General features: G+C 35.1%; 1 protein-coding gene across 1 annotated transcript in view; it reads left to right on the top strand.

Annotated features, from left to right (window-relative positions):
* The window catches only part of Dcc (DCC netrin 1 receptor), a 658913-nt gene that overhangs the window by 478988 nt on the left and 165176 nt on the right, over positions 1-14749 (top strand). Inside the window, exon 14 of the mRNA XM_042055177.1 lies at positions 3108-3218. Coding sequence (XP_041911111.1) covers positions 3108-3218 — 111 coding nt within the window. The remainder of the gene's footprint in view (positions 1-3107; positions 3219-14749) is intronic.

Below are 14749 nucleotides of genomic sequence, written 5' to 3'. Positions count from 1 at the left end.
GATCTGTGGGTGATGTTCCTCACGTACCACATATCTTGGTTTATCGAACAGTGTCTGTCACTGGATTCGAACTCTCCAAAGAAGGTAATGTGGCTGATCATCCCATCCCATAGACTACCAGGAAGATACTTATAGAGTGGTGGGTATGTCTCCAAACAGCTATATGTTGTTGTTTTACTTAAAACTTAATGACTCAGATAGATTTTGAACTTAAAATATGTGAAACAAAAATAGATATGTTATTAAAAGAAATACAGTCTCTTGATTCAAAGCCAAGTGAATGAAAAAAAAGAATTCAGATGTTGAAGAGTAACTCCATTCATAGTCTTCATTCATAGTATAAAATGCCATTTTAGTCAAGGTTAAACCAGATAAGGAGAGAACATGTAGAATTATGTACCTTATTTTAACTTGATCTTTATCCCTTAAGAGCCTGTTTCTTTTCTAATGAAATTCAGAAAGGGTTGGATGCAAATGGGAGTGTAGATGATGAGGAACTTGGAGAAGTAGAGGAAGGGGAAACTGTATTTGGCATATACTATTTGAAAATACAATTTTCTCAATAGAAGGAAAGCAATAAAATCAAAATGTTAATAAACTCTGAAAAGCACGTGGAAGAAGCTGTTTTTCCTTCAGTGTCAAATGTTTGGTCAAGATTTAATTCATCTTGTAAAAATAAGTAAGTAGTCCATCTTTTTCATGTGCCAAAACAAGAAAGATACATTTCACAAAGAATGCCTGAAGACATTTTAATCCAGCCTGCACCTCTCAAGCAGAAGTAAAGAACCAAAGATAGAATGTGTGCTTCAGAGAAATACATGGTTTGCTCTTAAGAGCTCTTCTGATGTGTTTGTTAAATACTACTCATAGCGTCCGACTGCATATGGACTGTAGCACCACCACAAGATGTGTCTCACGACATGTGATTAGTGTTTCAGTCACTGGAGGCCAAATCCCAGCCCTGCTGGCAGAGAAAGCTGTTAATCACAGATGGCCTTTGAGAGCAGTTGGGGCACACATGATTGAAACTACTGCTTATTCATTTTGTGCGAAATGTTGTCTATATTTCTAAAAAAAATGGAAGAGCATGTTCTTGATGAATTTCTCCTCTGTATCAGACAAATCCACTGCAGAAGTTATTATCTCTGTCCATGATTGGGTAAACATGCCTTCCTGGAGCGCTTTCTGTACTCATGCTATAATTTCTTAGGAGACGTCTGTCATGTCTATTTTAAACAATCAATAATGGTGATATGGCTAGCAGGCTGAAATGAGTATAAGCCTTCTATACTCAACAACATGTATATATACAACAAAAGACTCATGTTCACAAACATCTTTTTGCACCCTTGATGGTTTTGAATGCTTATTTTAACCTAATATTTCCTTTGCCTTAGTTATAATTTTATGAATATCTTCAGTGGGCCAAGCACTGTAGTAAACTTTATGGGTGGATAGCTCAAATATCAATATTAGCGATGACAAACCCACCACCAACAATTTCAGGATGCAGGACTTCTGCTTCATTTTATGTAACTAGAAGCTTCTCTAGAGAACAATTTATCTACCAAATATTTGTGCAAGTTAATTTAGCAAATAGTTTTCTCCAGTATGTGTAACATACATGTAAAAATTCAATGTAATAATTCTTAAACACCATCTTATTGACTCTATTCACTGTGAGTAGAGATTTAAAAACAACATTGCTACAAAGTACTCATATTTTTGGTGAAAATATATCAGTATGAATTTGCCACATGAAATAACTATTATCCCACCCCTCACTATTTTATTTCACTTATTTTATATTTGATAACAGATAGTGATACTGTTTCATAATGTTGAAGAGAAAAATAGAAAACAGCTGTAATCTCTGTAAGAGCTTTGCAACTAATTGAGATCTAAAGAATGAGCAATTTACACTGAGTTATCAATGTCTTAGAAGTAGTGAATGGTTCTTTAAAGAATGTTGACATGTAGGAACTGGAGAAAATATTGAGTTTCAATTAGAATATATTTTATGCATCTCTACTATTACAAAGGATTGCACGTACTGAGTGCTTGATAAATAATGGTAGGTGATTTGGCTCATCATTCTGAAGGTTGAGGGCATAGTACCAGTAAGTGGTAAGAGTCACCCCATGAAGGACTATGGAAGAGCAAGCAAATATACAAAAAGAAAATCCTTCCAGACTCATTCTTTTTATCAGGAGCTCACTCCTGATAATCCCCTTGCCTCAACAACATTAATTCATGGATGATGGCAAATGTTTTGTGGTTTAATCACATTGTCGTGGTCTCTTCTAAATGTAACAGTGACTATGAAAGTTCAACATGAGTTTTAGACGAAACAATCAAATCACAGCAACAAGAATTATTTGCTTTTTGGGAATTTGTCAGGTTTTTAATTGCTTTTGAGACTTGGGGAAAAGAAAAGGTTTTCAGATTAGAAACATAAATCCAAAAAACTGATCATCTATGAGGCCTCTCTACTACATCTGTAATTTCTATTATTTCTAAAATAATCTCTGTAGATAATATGATACTCCCAGATATTTTCATTATATTCACCTCAGTTTTCTCTACTGTGGGATGTGGCAAAGTAAAATATTCTGAAAGGGTGATTTCAAAATATAAAATCTGTGCTTATTTTCTACTGAAATTTAGTTACTTTAGATTCTTCTTCCTTGGTCCAATGTAAACATCATCACTGACCTTGAATGGATGATGGAAACATAAATTTTTAAGCTGACTGTTCTTGATTTATAGGCAGGGCTCCTCAGAACAGTGAGGAAAATGATTCTTGCTATTTTTGATTATTTCTTCATCATTCATATTTTATATTCTGAATATGCCCTGAGGCTATTTTCAATGATACATTTTTATAAACTGGAAAAGTACACAAGAATTTATAATTTATGAAATATAATTTCAGTTCCTGCTATGTTGTTTCTCCTCCTATAATCAAATAACAATGATTACCAAAACAATCACAATATTTAAAACATGCCAATTATTGTCATAAATTTTCTAAAGCTGTGGAAACCCAGCTGGAAACTCTTATTGTTCAGTAACATTTCTTTTTCTTGTGAAAAATTCTTTCACAGGATTGGAGAAAGGGAGTCAGTACAGTTTCCAAGTGGCGGCCATGACTGTCAATGGCACTGGACCACCTTCCAACTGGTACACAGCGGAGACACCAGAGAATGACCTAGATGGTAAGACCTGAGTTTCTAGTTCTTAGCTACTTCAGCATATTGGTCATGTAGGAATGCTAATGTACTCCATTTCTAAGAGTGTTTGTTTTACCTCTGTCTTCAGATGTACAACTAAAGAAAATAGTTTTGTGAAAAGAGTGTTCTTAAAGCTTATATACAGTCTCTTTACATTGATTGAGCATTCATTCCTGTGCTCGTGCTTTTTGCATAATTGGAATAGTTTTCTGCTTCAGTATTTTGAATTATTGACCTTAACTTCTTTCTTCACAAGAATTGCTTCACTTTCTGACATTAATCACAATATATATCAATCCTCTCTGAATTTTTAAGAATGCTTCTTCAAAATACATGTATTTTTGATTTGTTTCAAATAGCATTCATATTTAATACTATTTGTTGTGCTAAAAAGAAAAACTATGTAATTTGTTTGATTGAGAGTTTTCTTGATACATTATTAGTTAAGACATTAGGGTTCATATAAAATGTGTATAACGATAAATTAAATAGAAGCAGAGTCATAAGAATAATAAGATGAGATGTTCTTCTTGATATGAAAGCATCAAGGTTGAATGGAAAATTAAGAAAACTGAGTAAAAGGCAATAAAAATAAAGTTCAAGTTATAAAGTACATAGATACTACATATAATTTGAATTAAAATTAAAAGTAAATAAGTAATGAAAATAAGAGTGAAGAGTAAAACAAAATCTGTGTACTTAAAGTTAGGTGATCAAAACTAAGATCAAGAAAATCAGAATTAAAATTAAAGTTCAGTTATATGCTGAAAATTTGACCAAACAAGGTTTCTTAGTAAATAATGAACAGTGGTAAACTCTTAGTTCTTAGATTTGGAAATGATATTGTCTGAGAAAAATAAATGATAAAAAAGTCTGCATTTTCCTCCTCTCTTCTTTTTTTTCTTATCTGAGCCATCTATAGTCCTTTTCTATAAACTCAAACATTTCCATCTACATCCCTGAACTTTTTTTTGTTCTTGTCTCCCTCCATAGTTTTCCTTTTATCTTTATAAAATTAGCCATTGTTATTCATGATTGTACAGATTTGACCTAACAAACACAATTGTGATACCAATAAAACAATGAGCAGATGATGTTTCCACAATGGTGATGTTCACTTACAGGTGGAACTATAGCTATTGTATTACTTTTCTCTCTATTATCTTGACCAAACACCCAGAAAGGAGCAACTGAAAAGAGGAAGGACCTGTTCTGCCCTCAAGTTCTAAGACGTCATCTCTTGAAGAAAGGACGACATAAGAGCAGGTGCAGAAGAGCTAGTCACACTGCATCACACTCAGGCAGCAGAGAGTGTGCAGGATGATGATGCAGGGTCTGCCCTTTTGACTCAGTTTCTCCAGCAAAGCTCTAAGACCTGCAGCTTCTTGCCAAACAGCTGAGAATCAGATATTCAGACAAATGAGCTTTTGGGTGTCTTTTCACCTCTAGACCAACACATCCATTCAAAGAGCAATTTAAAATATCCCTTTTCATGACAAGCATAGTGCGCTGTTCTAAGAAGCAGACACCGAGAAAGACTTTTTTTTCCATTCATGTTCAAAGTGTAACAGAGATGTAAAAGGACAAATTATAGAAAATGATCTTTATTATAGAGCAAACCAGGCTGAATTTTATTACTACCGTATAGGCCAAAAGAGAATAGATGAATGAATGAGGAAAGAAAGTTTGAAATTGAAACTCACTCTTGAGGGATGAAATTGGGAGGTTACTACAGGAAGAGCATGGCTAGTTTGGGGCTAGCCTCATCCACAGATGGAGACCAGTAATTGAAGATAACACACACAATAACAAACCTAGTACTTGAAGTCTAATGATAATTTGCTATAAAGTTGGAATTAGTAACAGTATAAGGGGCAGAGAGTAATAACTGCAGGCTTTACTTTAGCATAGGCAGCATGCTATTACAACACTGAATTTTTAAACTTACAACTGAAACACATGGTTAACTTTGCATACATTAGTGGGGATGTACATTCAGGGACACACATCTGTTTGCATACACCGGCACATAAACAGACACATCGCTTAAAATAATAGAGGTTTTCTTAGAAAGAAATTATAGAGAGACTAGAAAAGCCTAATCTCTCCGATTAGGTGCACCATAGTCCAGGCTATCAGTAAATGAGGGGGCAACCACAAGAGTACATAGAACAACAATCTTCTGCCGCAAGAGGAGCCCCAATGCTGAAACCTGCTGCTTCACTTGCCAAGACATCAATGAAACTGGGCTTACAAGTGCTATCACCTGTTCTGCTTAAATAATTATACGCCATTAACATGCTTATTTCTTTTATCTTACTTCAGGAAGAATGTTCAGAAGTTTTTTGTGTGTGTGCTGTTCTTCATTAATACTTTTACCCAATTTCATGAAGTAGATAATATTAGCTTTAGTTCAGAGAAAAGTAACAACCCAAAGTCATTCACTAAATTGATCAGGTCAGCTAAGAACCCATAACTAGAACTCAATGTCGGCTTCTCTGAATTCATACCCAGTGCTCAGTGCAAAGACTCCACTGACCCCACAGCTGTGGATGTAGGTAGAAATTTATGAACCAGAGCTGCAGTGATTCAAGGCAAACGCTTCTAAGAAGTGAGATCATATCACTTACCTAAGCCTAGAGCCTATATCTCTTACTAGAAGGAGTTAAAATAAATGGAGCCGAGGTGCAGGGGATCCTATAAAATACCTGGAGTGGAAAGGACTCTGCACTTGACTCCTGTGCTCTTTCTCTGACTCTGAGTGAATCAAGTTCCAAGTGAATCCAATGTAGAAAACCACAGTGTTCAGATTGAAACACAACCTCCCCTCAATTATAAGCTTTTTTTTTATACTTGTGCTCTCTCTGTGTAAATCACTTCCTATCTCTCTTATAGTCAATAATTTGGATGCAGTCCTTATGAGTGGAGCCAAATGAAATGCTTGCTATTATTGAGCTTTTCCACATTCTGCTTTTAAGTTGGTCTCTCTTCTCAATGAGGTATTCCTCCTTGCATTTTCCTTAGTTCACTACTGATGCAAGTATTAGGAAATGTAATTAAGAGCCTCTAGTATGTTGAGTCGTGAGGAATGCAAGCAAGAAATTGGTGAGAATAGCTCTACTGATGCATACATAATGGCTGCACAATTGGAAACTGTTTCATTAAATAGAGTAGTACTAGAAACAGTCATTTTAGGAAAAGGGTGTTTTGACAAGTATGATTAAACAGAGAAGCTCTCCGATATTCTTTAAAAATCATTCCTTTAGTATATTACCGCAACCATTGCTGGTTCACAAAATTTTACACTCATTTATGTTAGTGTTTCTGTTTGGTAAGAAATATTTATTTTTATTTTCTTTGTCTGAGAGTTTGCCAACATGTGTGGTGTAATTGTGCAGCATGTGTAAGCCTGATGCCCGTGAGCTCCATCAGAAAGCATTGGATGCCCAGGGAGAAGAGTCCCCAATGGGCTGTGATTCTTTATCAGTGATGGGAAGAAAAGGAGAGTCCTCTGTGCAGTGAAAAAGTTCTCTTAATCACCCAGGCATCCCTAGCTCCATAGATGCTACTCTTTCACTAGTTCTGTACCTTAACACTGTTCAGTCTTGCGTAATTTTCATTCTTCTCAAACTTCATCCTGATAGTAATTGATAAAACAATTCTTGTCCCTTCTCACAATACACATTACTAATGTGAATACAGAGAGTAAATACAAAAGGATGTTAGTGGAGTGGGTACTTCTTGACCCAGTGATGTTACAGAATATGATATCAGATTGTTTTTGAAACATAATGGAAACTAACAAATTTCAGAGAATTTAGTTATTTTTTTAAAAGGCAATCTGCAGAGAAACCCTGTCTCGAAAAACAAAAAAAAAAAAAAAAAAAAAAATCCAAAAAGGCAATCTTTACTTTCTCCATGAAACAATGTTACATTCACCGTAAGAAATTAGTGGGGTTGTTCTATATGCCTTCTCATTTGATTGATCCATGGTGATTTGTATTAAGTCCTAAAAATAGAATGTAACTAACTTTGATTTTCTTTTGACTATACTGATGAACTAACTCCGTTTGGCAAATAACCAGGCTAGCGAAAGATGAAACAATTATATTTTTATTTTTTATAAGGAGAAAACTTATAAAACAGGAAAAAGAAGTCCAAGCTCAGCTGTGCTGCTAGGCAACCACACAGACAGAGCACACCTGGGCCGCACTTCCGTTTTTCTCTGGGTCCCAGAAAGCCATACCCTAACATGATACCACCTCTTAAAGATAGTTGGTTGACAACGCTTCCCCATCACCTCCCCCTTTTGTCTAAACAAGAGCTATCAAACCCAATATAAAACTATAATAGGAACATATGTCAAGTATAAAATTACACCAACATAATCAATGTCACGCAAGGTGTTGAAGGAGCGGCGGGCTGTGTCCCGCCACCCGGCTAGCTTTACTCAAAAGTATTCATTTAAATACTGCCTGGCCCCTGGCCCATTATCTGTAGCTTCTTATTGGTTGATTCTCATATCTTGCTTTAACCCGTATTTAGTAATTTATATAGCATCACGAGGTGTGGCTTACCAGGAGAGATCTTAACCTGCATCCAACTCGGAGAGGAGAAGCATGGCGACTGCATATGGCGACTGCCTAAAACATCTCCCCACTGCCTGCTACCCAGCATTCTGTTCTGTCTACTCCGCCTACCTAATTTTCTGTTCTCTTAAAGGGCCAAGGCAGTTTTTATTAATAAAAGTAACACACAGACACTTCTCCATCAGCAAGAAATACATGATAAAGTTTTAATAAACATTCTATTCCAAAGGGTCTAAGTCTTGCATTGGAAATAGGGTTGGCTAAGTCATAAGAGGAAAGAGAAAGTACAACTATCTAATCTTCAACCCCAATGAAGGCCTGAGAAGGGAGGTAATAAATATTACTTGAGTAGAGCAGTATATGATGGAGACAATTGGCTACCTGAGCAATCATCCAATGTCTCATTTGCAACGTTGAAGCAACCAGCTTTGGCTAAGACCTAGCGTAATTGACAGACCATTTTCAGAGACAGGAAATTTTTCAGAATTGTCTTACCCTGTCTTGACAGGGTTTGACAGTCCTTTTTCTTATATCTTTCTTAGCCAGTTCAGATACCATGTACTTTGTCAGTGGTTGAAGCATGGACAGTTACTTTCCCAAAGGTCAATTGTGCTAAGAGGAAAACAAACTCCATGTAGAGTGTCTTCAGTGCTCAATTCATGAAAATGACCTCCATGCAAGCTTTCAGAATTATGTTGAGAAGTTTTGAGGAGAAATCATTCCTAAGTAAAAAAAAAATGTAGATTTTTTTATCTTCCCTAAATTATGGATAAGGGATAGACTATCATTTTAAAAAACATTTAAAATGGAAAGTATTGTTTTTACATAATGAAAGAAATCTGTAATGGAAGAGGCCTGGGATATTAGCACTCTTGGCATATATCTCCATTCTCGAGTCTCCTAGAGAGCCCCAGACAGATGTGTTCATGACCATGGCTCTGAACCTTGAGTCACTAAGCAGAGGCAGTGCTGTTTCAGCTGCCCTTTCTACCGTTCTTTGACTATGACACTTCTCTTTCTTTCTCTAATTGGCATAACCTGTGTGAAAGCAAACAGGAACTTGAAGAGCTACTAAAATCCTCATGGATTGCCCTTTTAATTTGAACGGATTGTTAAAGTATTTATAAATCCAAACTTCATTTTTTATTCATGGTTCTGTGGAAATCACATTGCTATTACTGGCAGCTAGGAAGTTTTGAAATATTTTTGTGCCCCCAATTTTCAGCTTAAAAGAATCCAAGAAAATTAGAATTCACCAAAGTTCTTTGTTGACAGAGGTTTCTGTCCCACCAGGTCCCACATCCGGTTAGTCCCAAATAGTCACACACACAGAGTTCTACATTCATTACAAACTGATTGACCTAGTAGCTCAGGCTTCTTATTGACTCTTATTACATATATTAGCCCATAATACTTGTCTGTGTTAGTCACGTGGCTTGGTACATTTTCCAGTGAGGCAATCACATCTTGCTTGCTCTGTGTCTGGATAACCACTGAAGACTGACTCTTCCCAGAATTCTTTTGTTCTCCTTGCCCTGCCTCTACTTCCTGTCTGGCTACTAGCCAATCAGCAATTATTTAAAATATAAGTGACAGGTTATAGATCATTGTCCCCCAGCTGTTCATATGTCAATGCCTTACATAAAGAAATGAATAATTGTATATGAAGTTCAGGAGGTATTATTCAGGAAACCAAGCCTGGGGATCTGTTTATGCTTCCCTTATAAAAGCCAGTAACAGGTGGTAGTTGCCATACATCATCAATGATGATGTGATATAAAATCAAACATTCCCCATGAAGTGGAGTAGCTTGGCTAACAAAATAGCAGCAGTGCAGAAACTCCTAAAGTGGGGCAATGATGAAGCAAAAAGTGGAATCTGGGAACTGCTCTAGCTTTCTGCCCTCAGGAAACTGGCAACTATCCCCTCAATCATGAAGATGAATTCATTGTATATTCATTCCATTGGAGATATCTGTAGCAAGGCAACTCTGTGTTTTGGAATGAGCATAGTATGTGACATGATCTGAGTGCATTGATAGAAAAGAAACGTAAGTTCAAGCTTATTTTCAGAATGATGATAAGAGCTAGGTTCATGAGTCTACCTTCTAAGTGGAGGCACTGGATAGTTACACAAGAATTACTTCATAAAATAAAAGATCCCTTAGAAGAATTACTAGGCAAAATAATATGATTTTTAATAAACAGAAATGGAGAAAACAAAGAATGGTAGAAATGTATGAATTATAATATGCTGTAGCCAGGTCACTCCTCAAACAGCTGAGCATGAATCCCCTGAAAACCCATCATTTTCATGTCAGGAGACACTTTGTAGGCATGAGGAATGTAGGGTTCTGAGATAGACAGATTGTCGTGGACAATCATGGACCCTTGTTAGGGTCTTAAGTTTTGAGGTCATTCATATAAACCAGTGTGTGAATGGTAATACTAATCCACACTAATGTGATACACAATATGTTTGTAAATAAAAAATATACTTATAAAGAATTTATTGCTCCAAGTGAAATGTATGTTGACACACAAAAGAAATTTTTAGGACCTGATAAACATACAAGCAGGTTTGATGTTTTCTTTACTGTATTAAGAATACTTATTGATATCCCATCTGTAAAACTGATTTTCATTTTTGCCAAGCTATATTTGCCTACTATTAGTTTAGTTAAAAAATTAAAGCATGTGTCAGATAAATGTAAATACATCTAAGTAAATAATAATAGGTTAGTGTAAGGAGTAGGGTTTACAACAACAGCAAAAGCATATTTTCTCCTGGAAAATTACCTTGACGTTCATGTTGTATTTGATGGGTGAAGAAATAGGCAAATAATATGTCAAGAAATGAAATTATTTTCATGGCCTTTTGGTAGGAACCATTGATGATAGTGAGCTGATTTTTGACAAGTAAGTTTAGAAAAATCTATCCTCAGCTGCTGTTATAGTACAATTTAAGATCTGAGACTCTTACTATAATTCAAGTGGAGTTCATTTTGTAAAAGGATTGGAGTAGGCAAAGGCAAAACTAATTTTTCTAAGAAATTGAAAGTCTGCATCAGCTCTTAGCTAAGTGGCTGTTCGGAATTCCAGAGCAAAAGTATATAAAGGAAAACAGAGATTATTTAGAGTTGGAAAAACGTTCAAAATTCCAAGTACCCAGGTCTTGTTCTTAGACAGTAAACTTTAATTTGTTCATGAAATATTTGATGTCCTTATGGCTTGCTGTGGTGAAATGATCAAGTATTCTGTAATACACACACACACACACACACACACACACACACACACGATGGCTATGGATTCTTATTCATTTAGTTTTAATCCTACTCTAATTATTATGTAACCATGCTCCAATTATTGTGTTATCATGAAAGAGTAATTCATTGATCCAATACTTAAGTCTAGTCACATAAAAGAATGCATCTCAATAGTCAGTTTTAATATATTGAACTTCAGTTTTTGGCAATAGTTTGTTTTGAGAGAATAACAAAATATTCCTACTGTTTCTTATGACACGTTTGTTTGTTTGTGATGACAAAGTCTTATTTCCTAAAAAAAAAAAGAAGGGATATTCACCTCTGATACAATGGAGGAAATATTTTAAAATTTGTTAAAGAGTCCATCATGTTATAGAATATTATTTAATATTAGCAAAAATTGTAAAACAGTCATTGATGTTTTTAAAAATTCATGTTGATAAGAATATAGGAAGCCTTTAAAATGTTTATTGTTTTGGTAAGAACCCAAGGCAGGTATTATGCTCCATTATGAAATAATTAAATTCTAAAGAGGCTGGCAAAAGTTGCTACGGTTTCAGGTATTAAAATGCTGAGTGTAAACAGAGACTACACTTTTCTTTCTCAGCTACCCAGACCTGAATAATCACACAAAACTATATTAATTACAACACTGTTTAGCCAACAGCTTAAGCTTATTTCTAGCTAGTTCTTACATCTTAAATTAACCCATTACAATTATTTTATATTTTATCATGAGTCTCATGGTTTGTTACCTCACATCTTGCTTCTTAGGCAGCTATATGGCATCTGCCTGACTCCACATTCTTTCTCCCTGCATTCAGTTCAGCTTTCATGCCTACCTATATGCTGTTCTGCCTCGGGCCAAAGCAGCTTCCTTATTAACCAATGGTAATAAAAGATATTCATAGCATACAGAGGGGAAATCCCATATCAGTAGAGATTCCAGTTGGAAAAATGAAACAATCTTTTCAAAACATGACATATCATTTCTAAAAGTATTACTATTTTTAGGAAAATAATGATTGGATATTTGGAAAGTTCAAGAAAATATATTAAAACCTTTGGAAATAATTAGATATTTTATAAGCTAGTAGGTATCTTATATATAAATACAAAAGCTACTTTCCCCTTAAGTAGCAATGATAGCATTTACTAATTACATTCAATATTAAAAAGAAGGAAGCAAAAAATAAAGCTAATATAATATGATATTTAGATAAATTTAAAAAGAAATGGATGAATATGTTCAAACAATATAGTTTTATAAAAATATAAAATAAGATTTGAAAAAATAGATTATGTACATACATACATAACACATACAAAAACACACAAACAGAGAATATTCATTCACAGATGAATATGTTAGTACTGTGTAAATATTCATTCTTATCACATCAATGATTAATTAAATATAATTCCAGTCATGGTCAACTTTATGTGAAAAATAAATGTAAAAGAGTTCCAAGAAAGTTTCAATATAATTATTAATATTTGCTATAAGTTTGATTAAAAATCAATGTAGTATTATCCATAATACATACATAATTAAGTCAGTGTAACAGAGACTATAAAGATTGTCCAGAAAACATACATTTTTCATGATATTTGAGTATGAAATGTAAAATCAACTCAGCACCTTAGTCACAAGGTGTTTCACGAAATGTTAGTGGGGCCATTGCAGTATTTTTCATAGGGCATGCAATGTTTCCTTTGTCTGTAATATTTGCTTATTGTAGTTGACTCTACTGCTAGATTTTAAGTCAAAGAAAGTCACAAGACCACTCATTGCATAGTTCAAAATAGAATGGAAATAGTAGACAAGAGAACCTATTATAGTGTCCTTCTTTTGCTACATCAGCAGAGCACAGGCTAAATTAGCTGTGAACTGACCATTTACTGATGCTGGCATTTCTGTTGGTTGTTTTCATCTTGTTTTGGTTTTTTAACCCCAGCTGTGAAAATGAGTTGCTGCTTCAAAAGCAAACAACACTTGCATTCTCTGTGTTGAGACTACACCTAGGTACAACTCCTTGAACAGAAAGCCTCAGCCTGCTCCACTAATCTTCACTTCCATTGCACTTTTCCCAGCATCCTTTCCACAGGCATGACCTACATTCTTACCTTCTCCACCTGTCAGTTCCATTCATACCGCCGCATTTCCTGCTACCCTGTCACCATTGCTCTCCTGACAGTAACTCCAGACCTGTTCTTTGGACATCACTTTGTCTTTGTGTACTCTAGACACTAGAATGCTACCAAATTGTTGGCTTATAGCAAGACATGATGCTATCACTTCGCTGTCAAACTCATTTTCATTTGATCCCATGAAATTCTCCAGTCTTATATTCAACTAGCTGATCCTATACTCACTACCTCTCAGGCAGCACTTACTCAGCTACTGATGTCTCAAGCTTTTGAAATTTGTGTTCTGTCTGCCAAAAAGATGTAAGGGACATACTTTCTTTTTTATTCATTTTTTTGAGCTATTCATTTTTCTCTGCTTTCCTCCCTTCCTCTCCCCTCCCCTCCCCTTCAATGTTATCCATGGTTCCCATACTCCCAATTTACTCAGGCTCTAATCAACTTATCACCCTTTCTGCACATTTTAGGTGCAATGTCTCTTTGGCTCAAACTCTTCTCCCTAGACTAATACCAAGAACTGTGTTTTGTCCTCAACTTTTCACTGTTTTATGCATTCCATGTTACTCAGGAGTTGGGCGTGTGACTATATAAATACAGCTGGGAATGCATACGAATTTTGAATAGCTCACATTTTGATTCTTTCCTCATATCTACTGCTATAGTCACAAAGTACTAATTACAGTTAGAAGTGTACATTCGTCTATTTGTTACACTTTTCTAACACATAGGACATTATCACTCTTGCCTCCTGTTATGAATTAAAAACAGCACTGGAAATTCATATGTCCATTCATAGCTCACACACTGCATGCTTCCTATAGGAGCTATGAAAGTGGCCCGATACCAAGTCATACACTCGTGATGCATCATGAGCTTTTTGTTTCTTTGAAAATATATGGCAAAGGCTTAGACATAGCTGCTGGCTATCAGAAAAGTATCTTGACTTAGAATTTTAAAGATTCAGTGATATAGCTTCAAATCACAGTTTGGATGCCCTTTTAGTGGAATAGCATTGAAGATTTCATTTAGCATACTATTTGCTAAAGACTGGGGCCTACTCACATCAGCAGTTCTCTAAAAGGAATCTTTTCTGACAAGTATTTATTCATTTTTTTATTAGATTATGAAACCCAATACGGACAAGTACAACAGAACTGCCATTTACAGACTACCCATGCATGCTTCAACATAATAATAATAATTTAAAATTGTGCAGGTTTTAGTTAGGGTCCTTGTTACAACAGTAGTTAAACTTTACTAATACAAACAATGTGTGTGATACACTTAGATTTTTCATAAGCATTATCTCATTCAATAAATTAGAAGCTATTTATCTCAATATTTCAACTATTCAACAATCACCTTGAATGAGGTAACCCATTCCAGAAAGATAAATGCTTATTTTTCTCTGTAGATATGTGTTTGTGTTTCTCATTTGGAATATCCACAGAGATTAGAAAATTATCCTGACTATAATGTATCAACATGAGTTTATTTTGAACACCTTGCAA

The sequence above is a fragment of the Arvicola amphibius genome, chromosome 5, assembly GCF_903992535.2.
Source record: "Arvicola amphibius chromosome 5, mArvAmp1.2, whole genome shotgun sequence".
Taxonomy (NCBI): domain Eukaryota; kingdom Metazoa; phylum Chordata; class Mammalia; order Rodentia; family Cricetidae; genus Arvicola; species Arvicola amphibius.
The sequence above is the reverse complement of the archived record's forward strand: the minus strand, read 5'-3'. Positions and strand labels throughout refer to the sequence as shown.